We start from the raw sequence: 22,543 nt of genomic DNA, 5'->3' as shown, positions 1-22,543 counted from the left end.
GGTGCCATGCTTTAAAATAGAATGGATGCCATGCTTTAGAATAGTGGGGGGGGGGAGAGTTCAGGAAGGGGAGGAGGTGGGGAGGGAGAGCACAGGGAGTATGAGAGAGTATGTGGAGAGAACAGGGAAAGGAGGGCTAGCTGACACAACAGTAGCAAATTACAGTAGTAATAATAACACATTGAACAATCATATGATAGAGAAATATAGAAAATATGGAGATATAGGATAGAATGGGTGCCATGCTTTAGGGTAAAATGGGTGCCATGCTTTAGAATAGTGGCAGAATAGTGGGAGAGGATAGAATGGGTGCCATGCTTTGGGGTAGAATGGGTGCCATGCTTTAGAATAGTGGGGGAGGAGAGAACAGGAAAGGGAAGAGGTGGGGAGGGTGCAGGGGAGGGAGAGCAGGGGGAATGTGAGAGAGGAGAGAGCAGGAAAGTGATGAGGTGGGGAGGGAATGGGGAATGTTGGGGAGGAGAGGAGGTGGGGAAGGAACAGAGGAAGGGGGAAAGAGGAGAGAGCAGGAGGAGGGAGGGGAGAGCGGGGGGATATAGGGGAGGAGAGAGCATGGAAAGGGAGGAGGTGGGGAGGGAATGGGAAATGTGGGGGAGGAGAGAACAGGGAAGGTGGGGATGGAGCAGGGGAAGGGGGAAAGAGACAGAGAATGGGTGCCATGCTTTAGAATAGAATGGATGCCATGCTTTAGAACAGTGGGGGGGAGAGTTCAGGAAGGGGAGGAGGTGGGGAGGGAGAGCAGGGGGAGTATGAGAGAGAGTATGTGGAGAGAACAGGGAAAGGAGGGGATGCCATGCTTTAGAGTAGAATGAGTGGCATGCTTTAGAGTGTGAGAGAGGAGAGAGCACGAAAAGTGGGGAGAAAATCAGACAATCTGACTACTCTAGACATTAACCGGAACTAACTAGAACACAGGGAATCTAGCTAATCTACAGCCTAGTCTGGCCTGTCCTATTCTGCTCTAGTCTGATTTTAGCCTGAACACTATAACAGGTCTACAGCCTACAGTTAGGCTGTAGCTAATCTATCGCCTAACCTAAGCTATTCTAACCTACCGGCAACCCTCGACCAGTGATGGAGAGCACCGATGCCCCCCACCCCGGCCCCCGCCCCCACACACATAAGGCGTGGGAGAGAAGGTCAGGCCGGGACACAGCGGCCCCACCCCCTCACCCCCAGTGCGCGCAAGGAAACCTTTCCACCACATGGATTGCCTCAGTGTTGGCTGAGGAGGAACCTTGTGAGGGCCGATGTACTGTAGGGGCCCAGCTATGGACCCCATCTGGGGACCCCCCTCCGGGACAGGCCGAGAAGATGCCGGGCTAAACCATTTACAGAGTTTCAGATTATAGAAATAAAATTTACAAAAGAACAGAACATTTAAAATGTAAATAGGAGTCCAACAAAAGGAATACGAAAGTGTACTCGTTAAATGATCCTAAGATCAGGGAAGAGAGTTGAAAATGTAAAAGGTAGAGTCCAAAAATAAATAGAAAATATAGTCTTTAAGTGTTCGTAAGTTCAGGGAATACTAGCTAATTAGCTAGGTGAAAAAGGGGTAAAAAGATTGGGAGTTCCACGAGGGTGATCTGAGGGATCCATGAGTCCGCATTGGTGACATCGACCAAGAGGAGAGGAGAGAAGGATAGGGGTCGGTGGTGATGATGAGGTCGGGGAGGGGGGAAGGCATCAGGCAGGCGAAGGAGTAGTGGGAAGATGGCCCAGAGTGACGACAGGTGGCTGGGACGATGACGACTGGATCTAGGGCTGCAGAGGCGGGGGTGTACGTCAGGCCAATGAAGGACACCTGAGGAGGAGAGAGGGGCGGCTTTAGCTCAGGAGGTAGAGCGGGTCGGCCAATGATGCAAGGGTTGGCGGTTCGATCCCCGCTCCCTCCCAGCTGCTGTCGCTGTGTCCTTGGGCAAGACACTTAACCCTCCTTGCTCCCGATGGTGTGTAGGCACCCTGCGTGGCAGCCTGCCGCCATCGGTGTATGAATGGGTGAATGTAGACTATCTACTGATTGTAAAGCGCTTTGGATAAAAGCGCTATATAAATGCAGGCCATTTAGAAGGGGGGGGGCCAGTACGGAGGAATCTGCGCAGAGGTGGAACTAAGTTTGGCAGCTAATAATTTATCATTTTCGTAGCAAATCCGAATCGAATTACTTCCTGGTTTCCAGGAAGACAACGCTGCCGCTGTAGAGCGCATGCGCGCATCTTTTTTTTCTTTCTTTTTTTTATTGCAACGGGACATGGCAGACAAACATTAGGGTTGTGCTACAACCCAGGTTTTACGAGTGAGAACGAGAGCTCTCACTAGTGCCTACAACGCTGCGTAGCAGCACTATGGAAGACTGTAATTTTGCTCCAAAATTATTTTTCATTAAAACCTGACCACCCACCTTTAGGTGGCGTGGTGCCCCCCTGGGGCTGACATGGCCACCCACCTCACCCACGTGACTAAGTCACGTCCTGTCAGCCCCAGGGTCCGCCACTCATTTCTTCCAGCCAGCTGAGATCCGACGCACCCCGTGACGCATCGACGCAGCAAGGCTGGGTAGTGAGAGCTCTCGTTCTCACTCGTAAAACCTGGGTTGTAGCACAACCCTAATGTTTTACTTCGTTTCGAACTCAAGCTCTCACTAGTGCCTTAATTCAACCGACCTTGCTGCCGGGAGCACCCCACAGGGCGACCTGAAAGGAACCGGTGAACCACGGCCATATGGCAACGTTCATGCCTGACCGTCTGACATATTAGAGTGGCAACGATACTACTTTCTTGCCACCAACAGCACCGCGTGCGCGAATTGCGAACCGGACACGTCGAGACTGTAGTACCTAACAAAAGTGTGATGAGAGGACCATGAGGCCGCGGCACACATGTCCTCCACCGAAACACCACGCAACAACGCAGAGGATGCCGCAACACCTCGCGTAGAATGCGCCCTGATACCCTCCGGGGGAACCTTGCCCACGGCAGAGTAAGCCAACGCGATCGCCTCCACTATCCAGTGTGATAAGCGATCCTTGGAAAGGGCCCCGCCCTGGGCTTTTTGCCCAAAGCAGACCAACAACTGGTCTGTAACGCGTAATGAACGCGTCCTGGCCACATAGGCCGAGAGCGCCCTTACGGGGCACAGCATGTGCAAGCGTCTCTCCTCACCCTAACTGAACGGCAGGGGACAGAATGCTGATAAGTCTATGACCATAGACCTATAGCTGGCATTAATATTCTTGGGTTGGTAAGCCGGGTTAGGTCGCAACGTAACCCTGCGCCCATCATCCCCAAAAACCATACAGGCCTGCTGCACCGAGAGGGCGATCAGGTCACCGACTCTCTTACCTGACGATAAGGCCAGCAGCAGCGCGGTCTTCAAGGACAGAACCTTTAAATCGGCAGAGTCCAAGGGCTCAAACGGATGACCCGTTAGCCCGTCCAGCACCGTAACCAGGTCCCATTTGGGAATAACGCGCCGTGACGGCGGGCGCAGTTTACGCGCCCCCTTCATGAAGCGTGATACCAAAGGGCAAGTCCCAACGGGGCTCCCTTCAATTCCCATGTGGCAAGCCGAGATCGCGGCTACGTACACCTTCACACCTTGTGCACCAACACGAAAAGACCCGCCACTTGTACGCGTACTGAGTGCGGGTCGAAGCAGCCCTGGCACTCTTACAAAGAAAAAACATCGCATGGATGCATAACTGGGACGTATCCTCAGTGATGTACCCTGGGCTCATAGGATGTTTCGGGTCTCGCAACATCATACACCCTCGCCCAGGTGACCCAGCCGGGGCTGGCCAAGCCCCAACTTACGTCCCAGTAGCTACCCACGGTCAGCCCTATAGGGAGGGTCGAAGGTGGTCACGTGGTCAGGGCCACTCAATCCGCTGCTCCGGAACTACTCTGCTGGGACCGGGGGAGGGGGAGGGCTCTGGTACGTAGAGGGACCGGGCTCTGTGGGTTGCCACCCGGCCGGGTTCCTCCCTCGTCTCACCAGGTCTACGACCTGTGCGCTGCACCAGACTCCCCCGCTCCAAACATCTCATTCCAAGGTGATGGTATCTTAGTGGACGCCATGCAGTACCAGTACTTGGTGGCACTGCAGTCTCCACTTGCGGCTTGAATGGCCCTCCTAAAAGGCCTCTCGTGGGTTGTTGGGCTTCTTCCTCACGGAAGACGCAGGCTGGGGAGCTAACCCATACTGCTACCCGGGTGCCGTCCCTGTTCCGGCTGTCAACTGACTCTCCAGTAGTCACTAGTCTTTCCTGGTTGTCACGTAGTCTATTCCTATGAGTCACTGGCTAGGCCAGGCTAACTAATAAAGAAAAAACATCGCATGGATGCATAACTGGGACGTATCCTCAGTGATGTACCCAGGGGTCATAGGATGTTTCGGGTCTCGCAACATCATACACCCTCGCCCAGGTGACCCAGCCGGGGCTGGCCAAGCCCCAACTTACGTCCCAGTAGCTACCCACGGTCAGCCCTATAGGGAGGGTCGAAGGTGGTCACGCGGTCAGGGCCACTCAATCCGCTGCTCCGGAACTACTCTGCCGGGACCGGGGGAGGGGGAGGGCTCTGGTACGTAGAGGGACCGGGCTCTGTGGGTTGCCACCCGGCCGGGTTCCTCCCTCGTCTCACCAGGTCTACGACCTGTGCGCTGCACCAGACTCCCCCGCTCCAAACATCTCATTCCAAGGTGATGGTATCTTAGTGGACGCCATGCAGTACCAGTACTTGGTGGCACTGCAGTCTCCACTTGCGGCTTGAATGGCCCTCCTAAAAGGCCTCTTGTGGGTTGTTGGGCTTCTTCCTCATGGAAGACGCAGGCTGGGGAGCTAACCCATACTGCTACCCGGGTGCCGTCCCTGTTCCGGCTGTCAACTGACTCTCCAGTAGTCACTAGTCTTTCCTGGTTGTCATGTAGTCTATTCCTATGAGTCACTGGCTAGGCCAGGCTAACTAATAAAGAAAAAACATCGCATGGATGCATAACTGGGACGTATCCTCAGTGATGTACCCAGGGGTCATAGGATGTTTCGGGTCTCGCAACATCATACACCCTCGCCCAGGTGACCCAGCCGGGGCTGGCCAAGCCCCAACTTACGTCCCAGTAGCTACCCACGGTCAGCCCTATAGGGAGGGTCGAAGGTGGTCACGCGGTCAGGGCCACTCAATCCGCTGCTCCGGAACTACTCTGCCGGGACCGGGGGAGGGGGAGGGCTCTGGTACGTAGAGGGACCGGGCTCTGTGGGTTGCCACCTGGCTGGGTTCCTCCCTCGTCTCACCAGGTCTACGACCTGTGCGCTGCACCAGACTCCCCCGCTCCAAACATCTCATTCCAAGGTGATGGTATCTTAGTGGACACCATGCAGTACCAGTACTTGGTGGCACTGCAGTCTCCACTTGCGGCTTGAATGGCCCTCCTAAAAGGCCTCTCGTGGGTTGTTGGGCTTCTTCCTCACGGAAGACGCAGGCTGGGGAGCTAACCCATACTGCTACCCGGATGCCGTCCCTGTTCCGGCTGTCAACTGACTCTCCAGTAGTCACTAGTCTTTCCTGGTTGTCACGTAGTCTATTCCTATGAGTCACTGGCTAGTTCAGGCTAACTAATAAAGAAAAAACATTGCATGGATGCATAACTGGGACGTATCCTCAGTGATGTACCCTGGGGTCATAGGATGTTTCGGGTCTCGCAACATCATACACCCTCGCCCAGGTGACCCAGCCGGGGCTGGCCAAGCCCCAACTTACATCCCAGTAGCTACCCACGGTCAGCCCTATAGGGAGGGTCGAAGGTGGTCACGCGGTCAGGGCCACTCAATCCGCTGCTCCGGAACTACTCTGCCGGGACCGGGGGAGGGGGAGGACTCTGAATAGTGCGTACCACATTATCGGGCAAGCCCTGGGCTAGCAACTGGTCCCATTCAGGAGCCAGACTGCTAGCTTCCACCTGCCTGGGGAGGGGTGGAACACCTCCCCCTCCGCCTGGGATAGGAGGTCGGTCCTCACCGGCAACGCCCAAGGCAGACCCTGCGCCAGGAAGACCAGGTCCGCAAACCATGTCTGCCTGGGCCAGAACGGAGCCACTAGAACGAGCCGGAGGCGCTGTTCCTTCACCCTGTCCAACACCTGACGGATCAGGGGGATCGGTGGAAACGCATAGAGCCCCTCCCGTGGCCACACGTTCGCTAACCCGTCGTGTCCCAACGGGGGGTTGTCCTCCTGGATCGAAAACCACAATGGGCAGTGCGTCGCGCGCCGCGATGCGAAGAGATCGACGCGGGCACGACCGAACCTGGCCCAAATCTGTTCCACCACCTGAGGGTGGAGGCACCACTCCGTATGACGGGGGTAGCCTCGAGACAGCAGGTCGGCGCCATAATTCAGCCGTCCCGGCAGATAGACCGCCGACACTGACAGGAGACGGGGATACGCCCACAGGTTAATCCCCGCCGCTAACTGGTTCAGCGCCCTCGACCGCACACCGCCCTGTTTGTTCAGGTGGGCGATCGCCGCCATGTTGTCCGAGTGAATCAGCACATGGCGTCCATGTATGATCCGCTGGAAGTGAAGCAGAGCCAGGCGAATCGCCTCCAGCTCCAGCACATTTATGTGGCGAAGCTCCTGAGCCTCCCACCGGCCATTTGCCGACAAATGCCCGCACACCGCACCCCAACCCCAGAGGGAGGCGTCGGTGCGAATCACTAACCTGAGCGGGACCGGACCCAATCGAGTGCCCCTCGAGAGGTAACGGGGGTCTGCCCATATGACCAACGCCTGGCGGGCCTGGCCTGTCATAGGAACCCTGCGATGACGGTCCCTGGCGGATCCATGCGTAGCCTGAGGAACCAGATCTGGAACGGACGCATGTGTAGCCTCCCCAGAGGGAGCACATGGAGTGCCGAGGCCATCAGGCCCAACATGACTGTGCACTGATTTACTGACACCGAGGAGCAAAGACTTAATGTCCTCGCTGTCCGCACCGTGCGAGCCTGTCGCTCCAGTGACAGGCGGGCTTGCATGGCCCTGGAGTTCAACTCGAGCCCCAGGAAGGTAGCCGTCTGCTCTGGGGCGAGGCAGCTCTTTTTCCAGTTCACCAAGAACCCCAAGGTTTGTAGGTGATTGGTCACCACCCTGGTATGTTTCGTGGCACCAGCCCTCGAGTCTGCTACAATAAGAGCGTCGTCGAGATAGAGGAAGATGCGAATCCCCCTCGCGCGGAGGGGGGCCAAGGCCGTCTCCATGCATGCCGTGAAGGTTCGCGGGCTCAAAGACATGCCGAAAGGCAAGACACAGAACTCGTAAGCCTTCCCTAGGAAGGAGAACCTCAGGTATTTCCTGTGCCTCTTGACCACGTGGACATGGAAGAATGCATCTTTCAGGTCCACGGAAGTAAAGAAGTCCCCCTGTCTCAACGCATTGAACAGGTGGGAAAAGGAGAGCATTCGGAACGGGAGCTTCCTCAGCGTCTTGTTGAGACGCCGAAGGTCCAGGATTGGACGCATGGAGCCGTCCTTTTTGGGCACGACAAAGTACCTGTGGTAGAAACCCGAGCGCACCTCCCCCTCAGGAACCGAGCAGATCGCCCCTTTGGCGAAGAGCGAAATAACCTCCTTGTGGAGTATGTCCATGGACTCCCCTTCCACGACCGTATCGTGGGTCCCGTCGAACCTGGGCGGGGGCCTGGCAAATTGTAGGGCGTATCCCTTCTGGAGGGTACGCCGCAACCAAGGGGACGGGGAACACAGATGTTCCCAGGCATCGAGCCTGCTGGACAGAGATGGTCTCTTGAGGCCAAAGGGGGCGGAGCCCGCCCCCTTGGCCATGAGTAAATTGTTGGGTACCGGGTTCTGGCCCGGTATCTTGGTTGGGGAAGAAAATGGGGGGGGGCCGGACAGAAAAGGCTATGCCCCCCTGCCGGTTCTTTACGCGGGCTCCGCCTACTGACGTGCCCTGTGAGCGTGTTGAACCGGCGAAACCCCCCCTCCGTGCGGCTTTCGCAGGCTGGGGGGACCAAGGAGGCAAAGCTCTCTTTCGACCGCCGCGGGCGGACTTGTTGCCAACCAACAATGTGCGCCTGGCGCCAGTGCTGGTGGGCCTGTCCTGGGGGCCTCTTGACGGTGGGTATGAGACCCTGGGAGAGCTCCCGACCGAACTCGGGCCGTGGGCACCGAGGACGGTGGGCTTGTCCCTATAGCTGCAAACCGAAGGCTGGCCCTGAAGCCAAGCCCTGGCGAGCTGCCGTCCCCGCCGGGTGTAAGGCACCGGTGAGTGACAGTTTGGGTAGGCCCTTGCTGAGTCCCGGCCCGAAGTTGAGCGCTGAGCTCCAACGACGGTGGGCTCATAGCCCCCCCCCCTTCCCCCGGGAGGAGACGTGTGTCCCGCGATACTTTCCTGCCGACTGGCCAACTACAGGTAGGACGCTTTGCGGTGGTGGTTTTAGCGTAACCTATGTGGGGTTTGGCGTAACCTATGTGGGATTCGAAATAACGAAGGTTATGCCAAACCCCACATAGGTTACGCTAAAACCACCACCGCAAAGTGTCCTACCTGTTAGTTGGCCAGTCGGCAGGAAAGTATCGCGGGACTTTACGAGACTTGGTGCCCGAGATCACGTTTGAGGCAATTTGATCCCTGGGAGACTCCAGGAAATGGCCTGGGGCGAAATATCACTCTGGTGGATGTTGAGGGATCACATTACGACCATATGTGGCGAAAACGGGAATAAAAATAGCTATTTAGATGCAGGAAAGACAGGCTCACACTTGGCCCCAAATCAGCTCCATTTTACAACTGACTTGGACGCTATTGATCTCAAAACAACGCTAGGACGGCCAGAAACGCCGCGGACATCGCTGAGTGAGTGGCCAAATCATAATTATTGCCAGGAGATGGGTCCAGGTTTAAAAAAAACGAAATTCTCCTTTAAGTCTAATAGAATGAGAAGAGAGGAAAAATTTTAGTCTGACGCGAGGAGAAGGTCATTGGTTACTTTTGTAAGAGCAGTTTCAGTACTATGGAGTGATCTAAAACCAGATTGAAAGGGATTGAGAAGTTTATTACGCAAGAGGTAGTCAGTTAATTGGGTCGAGACTACTTTTTCAAGAACTTTAGAGAGGAAGGGGAGATTTTAGATTGGTCTGAAATTGTTAAGAACCTCAGAATCAAGATTTGGCTTTTTAAGTAGAGGTTTGATTACAGCAGATTTGAAGGAGGCAGGGACAATGCCAGAGGAGAGAGCTATTGATAATGTTACGTAAGGGGGGCCTAGTATTGGAACAAGTTCCTTAATCAACTTTGCAGGGAGAGGGTCGAATAAACAGGTTGTAGATTTAGATGAAAGTACTATTTTTGAAACCGCATCTAGAGAGATAGTCTCAAAATGCGAGAGTATGGTACTCTCTTCTAAGGTTCTAAGAACAGTGCTAGGAGAGGGGTTAACACCCTTTGTGAGTACTAGAGAGTTGCTAATTTTATCTCTAATACAGATCATTTTGTGGTTAAAGAAGTCAAGGAAGTCATTAGCTGTAAATGAGTTTGTATTGGGGGAGGGTAAGATTTGCGACTGTGTCAAATATATTTTTTTTATTATTTTTATTAGTCTTAACACATTGAATGCCAGCCATGTTTTCATTCCTGTAGGTAAGTTGTGCCAGGGGTGTTTTTGACGATTCTGGCTCATTTTAGAACAGCCGAGGATTCTTTTCTGTTAAGAATTCATGAACACCAATCATCTAAAAATAACTAATAGAATGTGTGCTTTCTCTGTCTAAAAGAGTTAGTTTGCAGAGTTAGTAGTTATGTAGATATTAGCCGTTGAGTACAGCATGGTTTCAGCGTCTGGAAATTTATTCAGAGATAAATGGCTTTTTGTGAAACAGTCACTTTAACCATTCATTTTTGGCATCAGTAAGACCGTCAGACATTCTAAACAATAGTTTTGAACAGTAATGTCCTCCATAACAACAGGAAACACCCCTCTCATTCAAACTCCTCCCTCCGTGTGTCTTCTCCTCCTTCCTCCTGGCAGCGGGCGTGTCAGAAGCGCGTTGTGCTGCCTGCCTGTCTGTCTGCGTGCCTGCCTGCCTGCTTGCCTGCGTGCGGGGACGAGTCTGAAATGGATTACTGTAAAATCGCCAAGCCATTTCCTTGAATGGCTTGCTCCCGCGGTGTGTGTGTGTGTGTGTGTGTGTGTGTGTGTGTGTGTGTGTGTGTGTGTGTGTGTGTGTTCGCGCGTTGCTCCGCGGCTCTGGGGGGGAGGGGATCTCTGTCCGTTCTGTGTGTGTGTCTCCGGCTTCTGACTGTAAAATCGCCAAGCCATTTCCGCGGGAGGCGGCTGCTTTTGGTGTACGGGTCCCGTGGCTGTGGCTTCTCTCTGTATCTGTCGCCACTTAGTGGTCGGTAAAATAGATTACACACATGCTCTTGCTCCTATAGTTATCTCGAAGATGTAAAAGGGGTTGATTGATGTCCCACCGTCAAAAAAACATGTAAGACGAGTTAGGTCGCCCTTGGCACTTAAGCGCTGGATTATGTAAGACGAGTTAGGTCGTCTCTGGCACTTAATGTGTTAATAAGATCTGATAGGTAGGAGGCTCTAGCAGTGGAGATCATACGTTTCTATTTTAATAGGCTATCACTCCAAGCTAGTCGATAGACTTCAAGCTTGGATGAGCGCCATTTACGTTCTAGTTTTCTGCATATTAGTTTTTGTGCGCATGTATTGTCAGTATACCAAGGCGAGGGTTTTTTAGGGCGGCGGATTTTAGTACGTAGAGGTGCGATAGAATCAAGCGAGGCGAGCAGGATTGAGTTAAATTTATTTGTGAATTCGTTAATGGAGTCGATCCGCTCTGGGAGAGCATATGTAGTTAAGCAAGTCAAAGCAAAACCCAGGCTTTTCCACACCTTTTCCACACCTCTGATTCACGTTAACCCTACAACCCTGAAATACACGTTACCAAACGTTTTTTTTAGAAGGCTGGCAATGCTAGGCTGTCATCAAAGTAAAACGTCACCATGTCTGTAAATTACTGCTTGCAGTTGCACTCAGAGCATGTATGTGTGTGTGTGACAAATTAGACCTACCTGTGTGCCTTGAAAATAAGGTGGTTCAAAATAAAGTGGCTAAATGCAACCTTTTTCTTCTCATGTTTTTTATTAATAAAAACGGGTAATTAAAATTATCAATAATTATCGATATCGACTGATATGAAAGATGTTATATCAATATACTTTTTAACTATATCGCCCAGCCCTACTCATGATATAATATACAGTCTCTAGAAGTGTATGATTCAACTTTTCCAATGTCCTAGTGTAAAAAAGCAAACAAACTGAAAAAAGAAAAGAAAAAAAGAAACAAAAATCGCAATAAATCGTAATATCGAATCGCAATAATCGTAGAATCGCAATACTTAAGAATCGTAATATATATCGAATCGGCACCCAAGTATCGTTATAGTATCGAATCGGGAGATAAGTGAATCGGCACAGGCCTACTATCATCTCCTTGTTGCATTTTTAAAATGGCAGATGGGGGAGAAAGAAACAATTCAACTTTTACTTGTTTACTCACCTAATTTGGCTCTCTTCCAAATAATCCAGCCACGTAACTAACGCTACGTCCATTCATGAAAATAATGATCACTGATACATTAATGGTTTGTAAAGTGCCATTTAACCACCCGCCCACTCAGACATACATGATCCGGAACATGAGCTGCCGGTGTTAAACAACAGCCGTTTTTCCAATAATGCGGATCCTCTACTAGGGGCTCAGATGGTCATGATCCGCACTCGCGGGAGTGCACATAAGGCGGCTAATTGTTTCTAAACATGCAGGCTGACCGGCTAGCAGCTGGTTATAATCCGGATTTCACTGCATGTTTAGAAGGGGCTTATGTCTCTCCCCTCTCTCTCCCTCTCTCTCTTTCTCTCCCCTCACTTTCTTCTTGCAATTCAAATTACAATTCAAATTTGCTATATTGGCCGGACAGAGAAAGGATATTATGTTTCCAAAGCATTTGCATTTTTGTTTTTGTTTTTCATTGTTTTTATTGTTATTTATTGTTTATTTCTCACATGTTCGAAATAAAGATTTCATTCATTCATTCATTCATTCATTCATTCATTCATTCATTCAGTCATTCATTTGCAAAGAATAAAGCCACATAGGTAATTAGTAGTATTCTCTCTCTTACAAACCAGATCAAATTTAATTATTTTAATGAATATTTACATATTTTCTCTCTCTGTGCCTCTCTGTCTCTCCCTCCCTCCCGCTCTCTCTCTCTTTCTCTCTCTCTGTAGTTTCAGTGAGGAGCTCCAGGCGACGGTGGGCTTGCTCGCCCCGGGGTGTGACATCACCTTCCTGGTGTCAGAGGATGGCAGTGGGAAGGGTGCTGCCATGGTGACGGCGGTGGCTCAGCGGCTCGCGCTGCAGTCCCGCCTGCTCGAGGAGAGCGATGGAGAGGAAGAGGAGGAGGAGGACCATGAAGAGGAGGATTAATTAATAATAACAGTAACATAACAAAAAGTGCACTCAGAGAGCGCAGACCTCCACCAAGGTCGATACTCCAGTCTGCTATGATAGGCACATTTTCTGAGTCGGATCAGAACCCCTTATCCCTAGCCCCGCCCCCTTCCCTCACCACGCACCCTCACACCACCACACATACATCTAGCCACTCTCCCTATATGCACCCCTGGAACCCCGACTGAGTCTACGACCTTCCATCCCTATCTACAGTCCTTTTTCCCTAGCCCCGCCCCCTTGACCCAAATTGGATCAGGTCCACTCTTAAATGTAATGGGTTCTTCCGTGGCCCCTGCTACACCCTCCCACCAAGTTTCATGAAAATCAGCCCAGTGGTTTTTCCATAATCCTGCTAAGAGACAGGCAAACGGCATAACCTCCATCGTGGAGGTAATAATAAAGAGGATGTGGTACATAAAGCTCTGAAAAAGAGAGAGTAGGTGTGCTCAACTCTAAACTCTCTCTCTCTCTCTCTCTCTCTCTCTCTATATATATATATATATATATATATATACTGTATATATATATATATATATATATATATATATATATATATATATAATATATATATATATTATATAATGTCCCTCAGTTTGTGTGATATACAGACGACCTGAGTGCAGCCATGTTTCTATAGTTTACATACAGTAATGCTTTGAGGCGGTGCAGACATGATGGGATGGGAGGTTTAGCCTTCGGATGAGGAGTCATGAGTTTGTTTTTATGTCTGTGACTTTAACCTTTATTGGATTTTCAAGGTATAACAAAAATATACACATTTACAAATCAAGGCACAAATATCAACTGGAAAGAAAAAATAATTGAACAAATCAAATGAAAAAGCTTATGGGAGGACACAAAAAGAAGAAGAAAACACATAGGGCTCTATCGTCACAAAGGCGGTAATTTTGCGTTAGCGCCCGTTTTGCGTCTGTCACAGCAGCTCCCTTCTCGCGTGCACAAGCAGCGCGACAGAGTGATGGCCCCTGCTCACCAACATGGGCGGTGAGCGATGTACTCGCTATCGCCCAGTCAGCCCTGCCCCGCTGCTACAGCGTGGTTGGCTGCCTTGCTGTATTTCCGTCTTCAATTGGTCAATTTCGAAATGGCCCCTCGTTCCCTCGCTGCTGTCTGTCGCTCACCACCTTGCCAAGCATGCTGGGATACCTGGTATCAGGACATCACAAACGACAAGATGAGAGGAGGGGCCAAAACCGAAATAGACCAATTGAAGATGGAAATACAGCAAGGCAGCCAACCAAGCTGCAGCAGCGGGGCAGGGCTTGACAGGGCGAGTGCGAGTACATGTTTGGTGAGAAGGGGGTCTAAGAGAGAGAAAGAGAGAGAGATGGGGAGAGGGAGAGAGAGATGTGAGGCTGTCATGCATAGAAAATCAATGTGCGTAATTACGCAGCGTACTGAGAGCCACGCTGAGTGATGCCGCTCTATTTGAAGTTGAATTTCGTTCCACCAGCACACAGTTTCTTTATCAGCTATTTTTTATTTGTTTCTATTAATGTATATACATTGAATCCGACCAATTATAGCCATTTTCCCCTTGGCGCACATAAAGACACATGCTTCCGTCACTGTCTGCTTGATGACGAGAGGGACGCTATTAAACGTAGCCTAATGGTTGGAAAAGATCAGCGTTTGCTTTTTATTTTCTCCCACCTTTTCTCCTACCTAAAGTAATCTACTGTTATACACCTACTAACACCACAGACCTGTATTGTCGGGAATTATGTAGCCTAATAAAACCATGACAAACGAATTCTCATTTTTAAATCAAGGTGTGTTTTTTCTGCAATGTAGGCTATAGTTGAAAATCAACATGGCATTCTGAGGAGGGAAGAGTGTGTGTGTGCGCGAGGTGTTGAAGAGAGAGTGACATCCATGCCGTGCGTAATGTATCCTAGTGAGGATTTCCTGCACTGCGCGGAGAATACTGTGTGCGCCCCATAGCGCTCAGGCTTAGTGGGGTTTTTTGCGTTAAGACCTGCTATTCGGTGGCGTTAAAATTGAGAGCACCCAAGGCCCTTTTTTCTAACACATTGCGCTGGAACACCTATTTTGGCACAGGCAACGCCCAAACCTGTGTTTTCGCTCGGAACATGGTGATGGGATCTTCGCCAGAGCGCAAAATAACACTTGCAGGAGGCAGATGATAGGCTAAGAGGCGCACGGACACGCCTGGGCCACACCTACACCTGTGTCTGCACTTAGATTCCAGCGCAAAACTGTATGGTGGAGGCAGACGATAGCTTAAAGGAGGACTTACCCCCTAGATATGTATTAGAACAGTGATTTGAAAATACCTATGGAAAAAACCAAGAAATGACATATGCTCTTGTCTATACTGGACTCTTTGGCTGTGTTCAAATCGAGATTCTTTTTCGGAAATCGACGCCATTACAGTTTGCCTACTGCCTCAAAAATAATTTATTTGAGAGGGGCAATATCTTTATAAATATCAACAACTAGCCAACGCTGTTGGTCTGTATGGAAACAGAAAATCTGAAAATGGTTGAAAGTTATATCAATTTGGTAATTCAGTGGCGAACTAGAAATTTAATTATTTTTCTGCATGTATCTCTATGGCAGGGTGTCAAATTACGTTACGAGAGCAAAGTGACATGGGCTCGTTAACAGCAGCACACCCACAATAGGACAAACCTCTCGCTTTGGGGTAACACAATGCGAGATTTCTCCACGTAATTCCCTCGTCTAACTAGAGATAAACCGCGCAATGAAATCCGTTTTTAATTTGCGTTTTGGGGCTTTTCGTGATTCTTGTTAAAAGTTGTGCAAAAGTTTTCCTCTCAGCGCAGTTGCAGGCTGCGCCCTGGCTGGCGAAACAGCCTGGCTCCTCCATGCATGGGGCGCTCTGTAACCTCACGGAGCAACAAACAAACACAGACAGAAATAGCTGGTGTGCGATTTTTCTTTGTGCGATTGAGGGAATCCCGCATCTTTTTGCGAAGGTGCGACTGGACAGGATGCTTTTCACAGACGGGCACAGTAGCTGAGTAGCCTGTCGGATCTCTCCTCCTCCTCCTCCGCCCATTCATTCACAGTCTGTCTGCTGTGCGCGCTCCCGCGGGTGCATGAGAGTGCAGACTCTGCCGTTTGACTGGCCGAGAGAAAGTGCTTCCAAGTCGGACTGATAATATAAACAACATAATTAGAGCTTATCCAGGTAAGATATTTATAATGTAATGACACATTCAGCGATAAACTGTCTACAATGAAGACATATGTCAAATATGACAACGTGGTGTTCAGTATTTTAAGAGCACAGGAGCTACTTGCTTGATCAAACGGTCAAACCCAATCCGCACAGCAAAACACAGACACACCGAGAGAGCCCAGCTTCTGCTGCGCGCGCCGCCGGAGCTTGGCGCTAGTGCATGAGGTTTACAGTACCGACTCTCTCCCGCCCGCTCCCGCCTGCCTGCGCTGGAGACAGTGCTTCCCACTCGGACTGATAATATAAACATCATCATTCGAGCTTATCCAGGTAAGATAGTGACACATTCAGCGGGAAACTAACTATAATTAAGACATGTGCCAACTTTGACGACGTTTGGTTCAGTATTTTAAGAGCAAACTTCAATAAGAATAGGCTTGGAGTTCTGAGGAGCCGAAAGGGTACAGGGGGGGTAGGGGAGTAATTATCTTGAAATCCCATAGTCTTTGGGGGCACTGTGACGTCAATCCCTTGCTGAAGGAGGAAGTGACGTTGACTTTGGCTCTGGATACACACACAAGGTGTAGGCAGTGTAGGCTACTTTGAGTTTCTCTAGGTACAGTATCCACTTCTGCCATCTCTTCACTAATACATCTTCCCTCAAACCTAGTATAGAAGTCAACCTTTCCATTGCCCATATTTCCTGCACGATGTCCTCCACATGCTCCTCAGAGACCATTTTCTAGTTATGGCTTTCCTAGCTCCTGAAATGAGTAGGCTATTGCAACAAACATCGATCCCTCTATCTATTTTAATATTCTCTATTGCCAAATATGATATCACAACCCCCACCTGCCCTCTAGTGGACTATAAAGCAAATACATGAGTCACAAAACTTTGTCTCTTGAACAGCCTGCAGCAGACAGATGTGTTACTTAAACACATTTCAGAACAGACTTCTTTGACTCCCTGTCTGAAGGCTTGAAGAGTGATATCTGCCCCTGTAGACTGCAGAGCAGTCTGACATTTTTCATTTCTTTTTAGACTCTTAAATTTGCCTTGTGCACAGTAAAGGCACCGACAGGGTTCTGCACAGCTTCGACTTGGAGCCTTGCCGCCGACTAGCTAAATAATAACATACTAAATAAATCAAACGTTAATGTCTAAGAATGCAAAGAAATGTAACGGGCTCGTTAAAACTTGCATTCCAGGAATATTGTATTTACCGCAATAGCGATAATGGCGCGCGCCTGAGAGCCTGGTTGTCAGGGGTCGGCCCTCGGAGATTCCAGGCCGGCAGGCAGCACCCATGCATCGGATTGTCCGCTCGTTCCACACAGAAGTAGCTGGCTGCCTGGTACTCGGGGGATCCCACTCGCGTAGCAAGACAACGCGTTGAATCCCACTCGATTTTGGGGTGGAACATGCCAGGATTGGCCAATGCCAAAGCCAGTCCCCAGAATTGTCAAATCAAATCATCGACATGCTACTATGACCCGCCTCTCAACCTGTCATCTCAGACAAGTTCTGTTTTCAGTCTGAAACAGACTCTGACCCACGCGCCACTACGGGTTCAGTTCGACTTTAAGTAGAATTTGCTTGTCATCATCAATTTAGACAGCAAACATGTCACGATATTACAATATCTTCATATCATCACGATATGATTCCACTGAAAGACGATAAACAATCATATTGAATTATCGCCCAGACCTAGCTAGAATTCTTTTTAAATTTCCATTTTCCAGAAAGTACAGTAAATGATAAAAACAAAATGTCAGAAACATCTGATCATATGTGGTCCCAGTGTGGCAGTTTGTTGTATGTTGCTATAGGAGCATTGCCCGTTTACATCACCCTAAAAAATGGTCCAGTGTGCCAGCATCAGCAGCAGCCTGACATCAGGGTTGAGTCAGAGATAGATGGGAGGAGGAAGAGGACGAGATGTGATGATGAAGCATCAGAGGCAAACAGGGAAGATGTTTGACTTGAAATCAACAAGACAAGACAAATGTGGGCTTTGAATGAAGTTGTGCTTTACGTGCCAAAAACCTCCATGCTGTTTCTTTTTCAAATGCAAAATGGTCATGAAAAGTTACACTGTAGCGCACGTCACAATATTTTGTTTAATCTAAAAAGGGGAAGGTTGCAAGCGAAAAGTGTTGCCTATTATGACTTTTTGTTGTTGTTGTTGTTGTGGTTGTTGTTGTTTTTGTTTTTTTACATTCATTGACAGTTGACCTCTGAGGTGTGACAAAATCTTTCTGCCCAATAAGGGGTTCTAGTCAGAAAATGTGAAAATAAATAAAGGAGTCAATGGCTTTAACGACTGCAGCACTAATATTGACTATTTGGACACTACTGTGTATTTCTTCATTAGTTGAGGTGGATTCTGATGGGTTTCAAAGCTGTAATGGAAAAAAAAAGATTAAAAAAAATCTCTAGTCATAGCCTACTTCTAGCAAAATAGTAGTAATTACATGTTAAAATCTGTAATAACGTCGTCATATGTGGTTTTTCAACTCATTACTCACACCTATTCTGACCCAAGAGCAAGAAACGGGATCCAAAAATCCCATTCATTCTCACCATGGACTAAAAAAGAGAGAGATCCGGTTAGAATCCAAAAGCCTTGAAATGATGACACACTTGAGGGCTCTTGTCTTTGTTTGCTGCTGATACACTGTTGTTGATTTCCTACTGAAACCGTGTATCTCTAAAGGGCTTTTCACACTACACTTAGCCGGGATTAAGTCAGTCTCTTAGCCTGGGGCTAGCCCAGGGAATAAGAAAGCTTTCACACTTGCACAATCCTGGCCCACTCCAAAGTGGGCTAACCCCGACTTCAGCAGACGGACTTTCCATCTAAACACTGGGCTAGTAGAACTGCAGTGTGAATGGCATAGCCCTGGGTTTAGGTTAACCTGGGCTAACAAAATGTGTGTGTGAAAAGGGGCTAAGTTAGCCTGGGGCTATCTTAGCCCTATTCTGAGCATAGCTATTAAGAGCATGCAGTGTGAAAAGCCCTATAGTCTGACTTCTTGTTCGTTTCCCACAATGCAAAGCTGTCCTGGAATGTTTGGGGAGAAGGGACGGCTGCGAGGGAGGGTGGCACCGGCCGCCATGTTGCAGGACAGGTGTACTTATTTCTGTGCAGTGCTGCTGTTCCAATTCTACAATAAAAGAGGTTAAATCTTTACGTTTGTTGTCACTCCAACATGGCGGCGTGTCCCGGCAACCACATGTGCCAGTGGTAACATAAGCTATGTGATGACGACAATGTGGCACGGACAGTTCACCCCAAAATCAAACATCTCTATTTTTTCTCTTACATGTAGTGCTATTTATCCATCTAGATTGTTTTGGTGTGAGTTGCCGAGTTTTGGAGATATCTGCTGTAGAGATGTCTGCCTTCTCTAGAATACAACTGGATGGCACTCGGCCGAACTACACGTGCCAACCATCTTACCGCGCAGAAGGAAGCCTGCTAACGGTACAGCTAAGCTAAGCTAACGTCAGATGCTTCTTTCTGTGCTGTAAGACGGTTGGGTGGGTGTATTTCAGTTGACAGAAAATAGTTACTACGGTACATGAAACTGCTCACAACAAGGTCTATGGATTATTTTGAGTAACCGGGTCATTGCTGTTAAGTTTTTTTTATGTTTTCTTTATGTTTTTTTTAACACTTTAAGCACCACAAGCCGATTGCCACCCAATTCCATTGTATTGGAGAGAAGGCAGACATCTCCATGACCGATATCTCCAAAACTCTGCAACTCACTCCAAAATGAACTGAACTGTCCCTTTAAAAGGGGCGCTGCTTTCTGTTGACTGCTTGTAATCTTGGTGATTTAGGGGATTTACGCTTCTTCTTCTACTGTTGCAGTCATGACAACCTGCTTTGGATAAGAGCGCCAGCTGATGGATTTAAAATGTCAATATTTTGACCCAGGGAACAAACTTGTGAAAGTGCATTTCATGCCAAAACGTATTGAAAATGAAACCACTTTTGCTCAGTTCCTTATAAAGTTGAACAGACACAATGTGTTTCTAGTCTTGTGGTGTTTAAACCTACAATATGTAACATTGTGTTTCTTCCAAATATGTTGAGTCCAACTGAAATATTTTTCCCTGCAGTGCTGAAAGTGACACTGCAAAATAATTGCTTCCTTTATTAAGAAGTAACTCGCTGATGTTGGAGCAAAAGCAGTGAAAATGCCAGCTAACGGTGGATTTTTCACTGAGGTTTCACAGAAGACAGGCTGCAGAATGGAGACGCTTCTCATCTGCTGCCTGGTTCTTTGGGTATTCAGAGCCAACCCTGTTGCATATATATTAACATTTCAAAGTAACTGACATTTCCCAACATACATTTTAAAATGTTGGTTCATTTGAAAACATTATGCAAATAAAACAATTTGGTTATGGTTATGATTAGGATTGGGTTAGGGTTAAATAACAAAAACGTTCAAGATGACAGTTGAAATGTAGACTTTTGGAAACACTGGGGATCGAACACGGCTCTCCGGTGTGAAAGGCACGTGTTTACGTCCCCCCGTTCTCCCAAACCACAACGCCCTAGTGGCCACCGCACTATTTCAATAGCAGACTCTATATAACGTTGATATGCATATCTAGAAATGTTGATATGCAACATCTGGTTCACAAATGTTGACCGTATAAATGTTGACCGTATCCGTGATTTGCTGCCACCTCAGGTGATGGGCTGTCAGAGCAAAAAGTTGCTCCGATCGCTCTGATGCAGAATTGTTTTTGAACTCAGCATGTCTTCATCAGGGTGTAAAACAAGATGTTGCCCAGTGTTGGGGTCATGAAGAAATAAATTAATCAATTCAATTTCACCTGAGGAATTGGAATTGAATTGGAATTTCAGGAAATTCCACAATTGGTAGTTTGTTTACCACATATCTAGGTGCACACAGTGTTACCTGTTATCATTCTGCTTCAGACAGGCTTCAACATGCTGTCTTGTGATTTACTGACGCATCTCATGAGGGTGAGGTCAGTTTTAACACACTACCTGATTCTATGAAACAACATTGAAAGCAACTAGTGCAGCATATTTCTATTAAAAACATGATGTTTGGCAGGTAGTACAGCAGCAGCACCTGGCAGTGAGACAGGTAGTACAGCAGCTGGCAGTGAGACAGGTAGTACAGCAGCTTTCAGTGAGACATGTAGTACAGCAGCTGGCAGTGAGACGGGTAGTACAGCAGCTGGCAGTGAGACAGGTAGTACAGCAGCTGGCAGTGAGACAGGTAGTACAGCAGCTGGCAGTGAGACAGGTAGTACAGCAGCAGCAGCTGGCAGTAAGACAGGTAGTACAGCAGCTGGCAGTGAGACAGGTAGTACAGCAGCAGCAGCTGGCAGTAAGACAGGTAGTACAGCAGCTGGCAGTGAGACAGGTAGTACAGCAGCTGGCAGTGAGATAGGTAGTACAGCAGCTGGCAGTGAGACGGGTAGTACAGCAGTTGGCAGTGAGGCAGGTAGTACAGCAGCTGGCAGTGAGACAGGTAGTACAGCAGCTGGCATTGAGACAGGTAGTACAGCAGCAGCAGCTGGCAGTGAGGCAGGTAGTACAGCAGCTGGCAGTGAGACAGGTAGTACAGCAGCAGCAGCTGGTAGTGAGGCAGGCAGTACAGCAGCTGGCAGTGAGGCAGGTAGTACAGCAGCTGGCAGTGAGACAGGTAGTACAGCAGCAGCAGCTGGCAGTGAGACGGGTAGTACAGCAGTTGGCAGTGAGGCAGGTAGTACAGCAGCTGGCAGTGAGACAGGTAGTACAGCAGCTGGCAGTGAGACAGGTAGTACAGCAGCAACAGCAGCTGGCAGTGAGACAGGTAGTACAGCAGCTGGCAGTGAGACAGGTAGTACAGCAGCTGGCAGTGAGACAGGTAGTACAGCAGCAGCACCTGGCAGTGAGACAGGCAGTACAGCAGCAGCAGCTGGCAGTGAGACAGGTAGTACAGCAGCTGGCAGTGAGGCAGGTAGTGCAGCAGCTGGCAGTGAGACAGGTAGTACAGCAGCTGGCAGTCAGACAGGTAGTACAGCAGCTGGCAGTCAGACAGGTAGTACAGCAGCTGGCAGTGAGACAGGTAGTACAGCAGCTGGCAGTGAGACAGGCAGTACAGCAGCAGCAGCTGGCAGTGAGACAGGTAGTACAGCAGCTGGCAGTGAGACAGGTAGTACAGCAGCTGGCAGTGAGACAGGTAGTACAGCAGCTGGCGGTGAGGCAGGTAGTACAGCAACAACAGCTGGCAGTGAGGCAGGTAGTTCAGCAGCAGCTGCCAATGAGACAGGTAGTACAGCAGGATGATATCGTATAGAATAGGTGATGTCACCAGTGATGTCACTCGAGCACTCAATGATGATGTCATCATTGCAGGCAAGTAGGGCAATCATTAGGTACAGTAATTAGGGCAATTAATTGGCCCTAATTACCCGAAGGGGTGCTCTTTACACTTCCTGAAAGATTCATCCCGATCGCATGTAAAATGGCATAGCTGTGGCCGAACACAATGGACCCGTGGGAGTTGGACCGATTACATCATTGCCCGAGTGACAACACATTGTTAGGTAATTAGGGCAATCACCTAATTAAAAAATCCGGCTTGTCAGGTCACCCGCACGGGTGCTCTTTACACTTCCTAAAAGTTTCAGCCCGATCGCACGTAAAGTGGCATAGCTGTGGTCAAACACAATTCTGCTCACACACACACACACACACGCACACGCACACGCACACGCACACGCACACACACACACACACACAC

General features: G+C 49.1%; 1 protein-coding gene across 2 annotated transcripts in view; it reads left to right on the top strand.

Annotated features, from left to right (window-relative positions):
* Positions 1 to 13,042, top strand: part of LOC310774082 (hexokinase-2-like) — a 58,049-nt gene extending 45,007 nt beyond the window's left edge. For both annotated transcript variants that reach the window (XM_083634141.1, XM_083634140.1), the window contains exon 11: positions 12,337 to 13,042. In XM_083634141.1, the coding sequence (XP_083490267.1) occupies positions 12,337 to 12,535 (199 nt within the window). In that variant the 3' untranslated portion in view covers positions 12,536 to 13,042. The remainder of the gene's footprint in view (positions 1 to 12,336) is intronic.
* The last annotated feature ends 9,501 nt before the right edge of the window (positions 13,043 to 22,543 follow it).

The sequence above is a fragment of the Poromitra crassiceps genome (genome assembly GCF_964638095.1).
Source record: "Poromitra crassiceps genome assembly, chromosome: 1".
NCBI lineage: Eukaryota > Metazoa > Chordata > Actinopteri > Beryciformes > Melamphaidae > Poromitra > Poromitra crassiceps.
The sequence above is the reverse complement of the archived record's forward strand: the minus strand, read 5'-3'. Positions and strand labels throughout refer to the sequence as shown.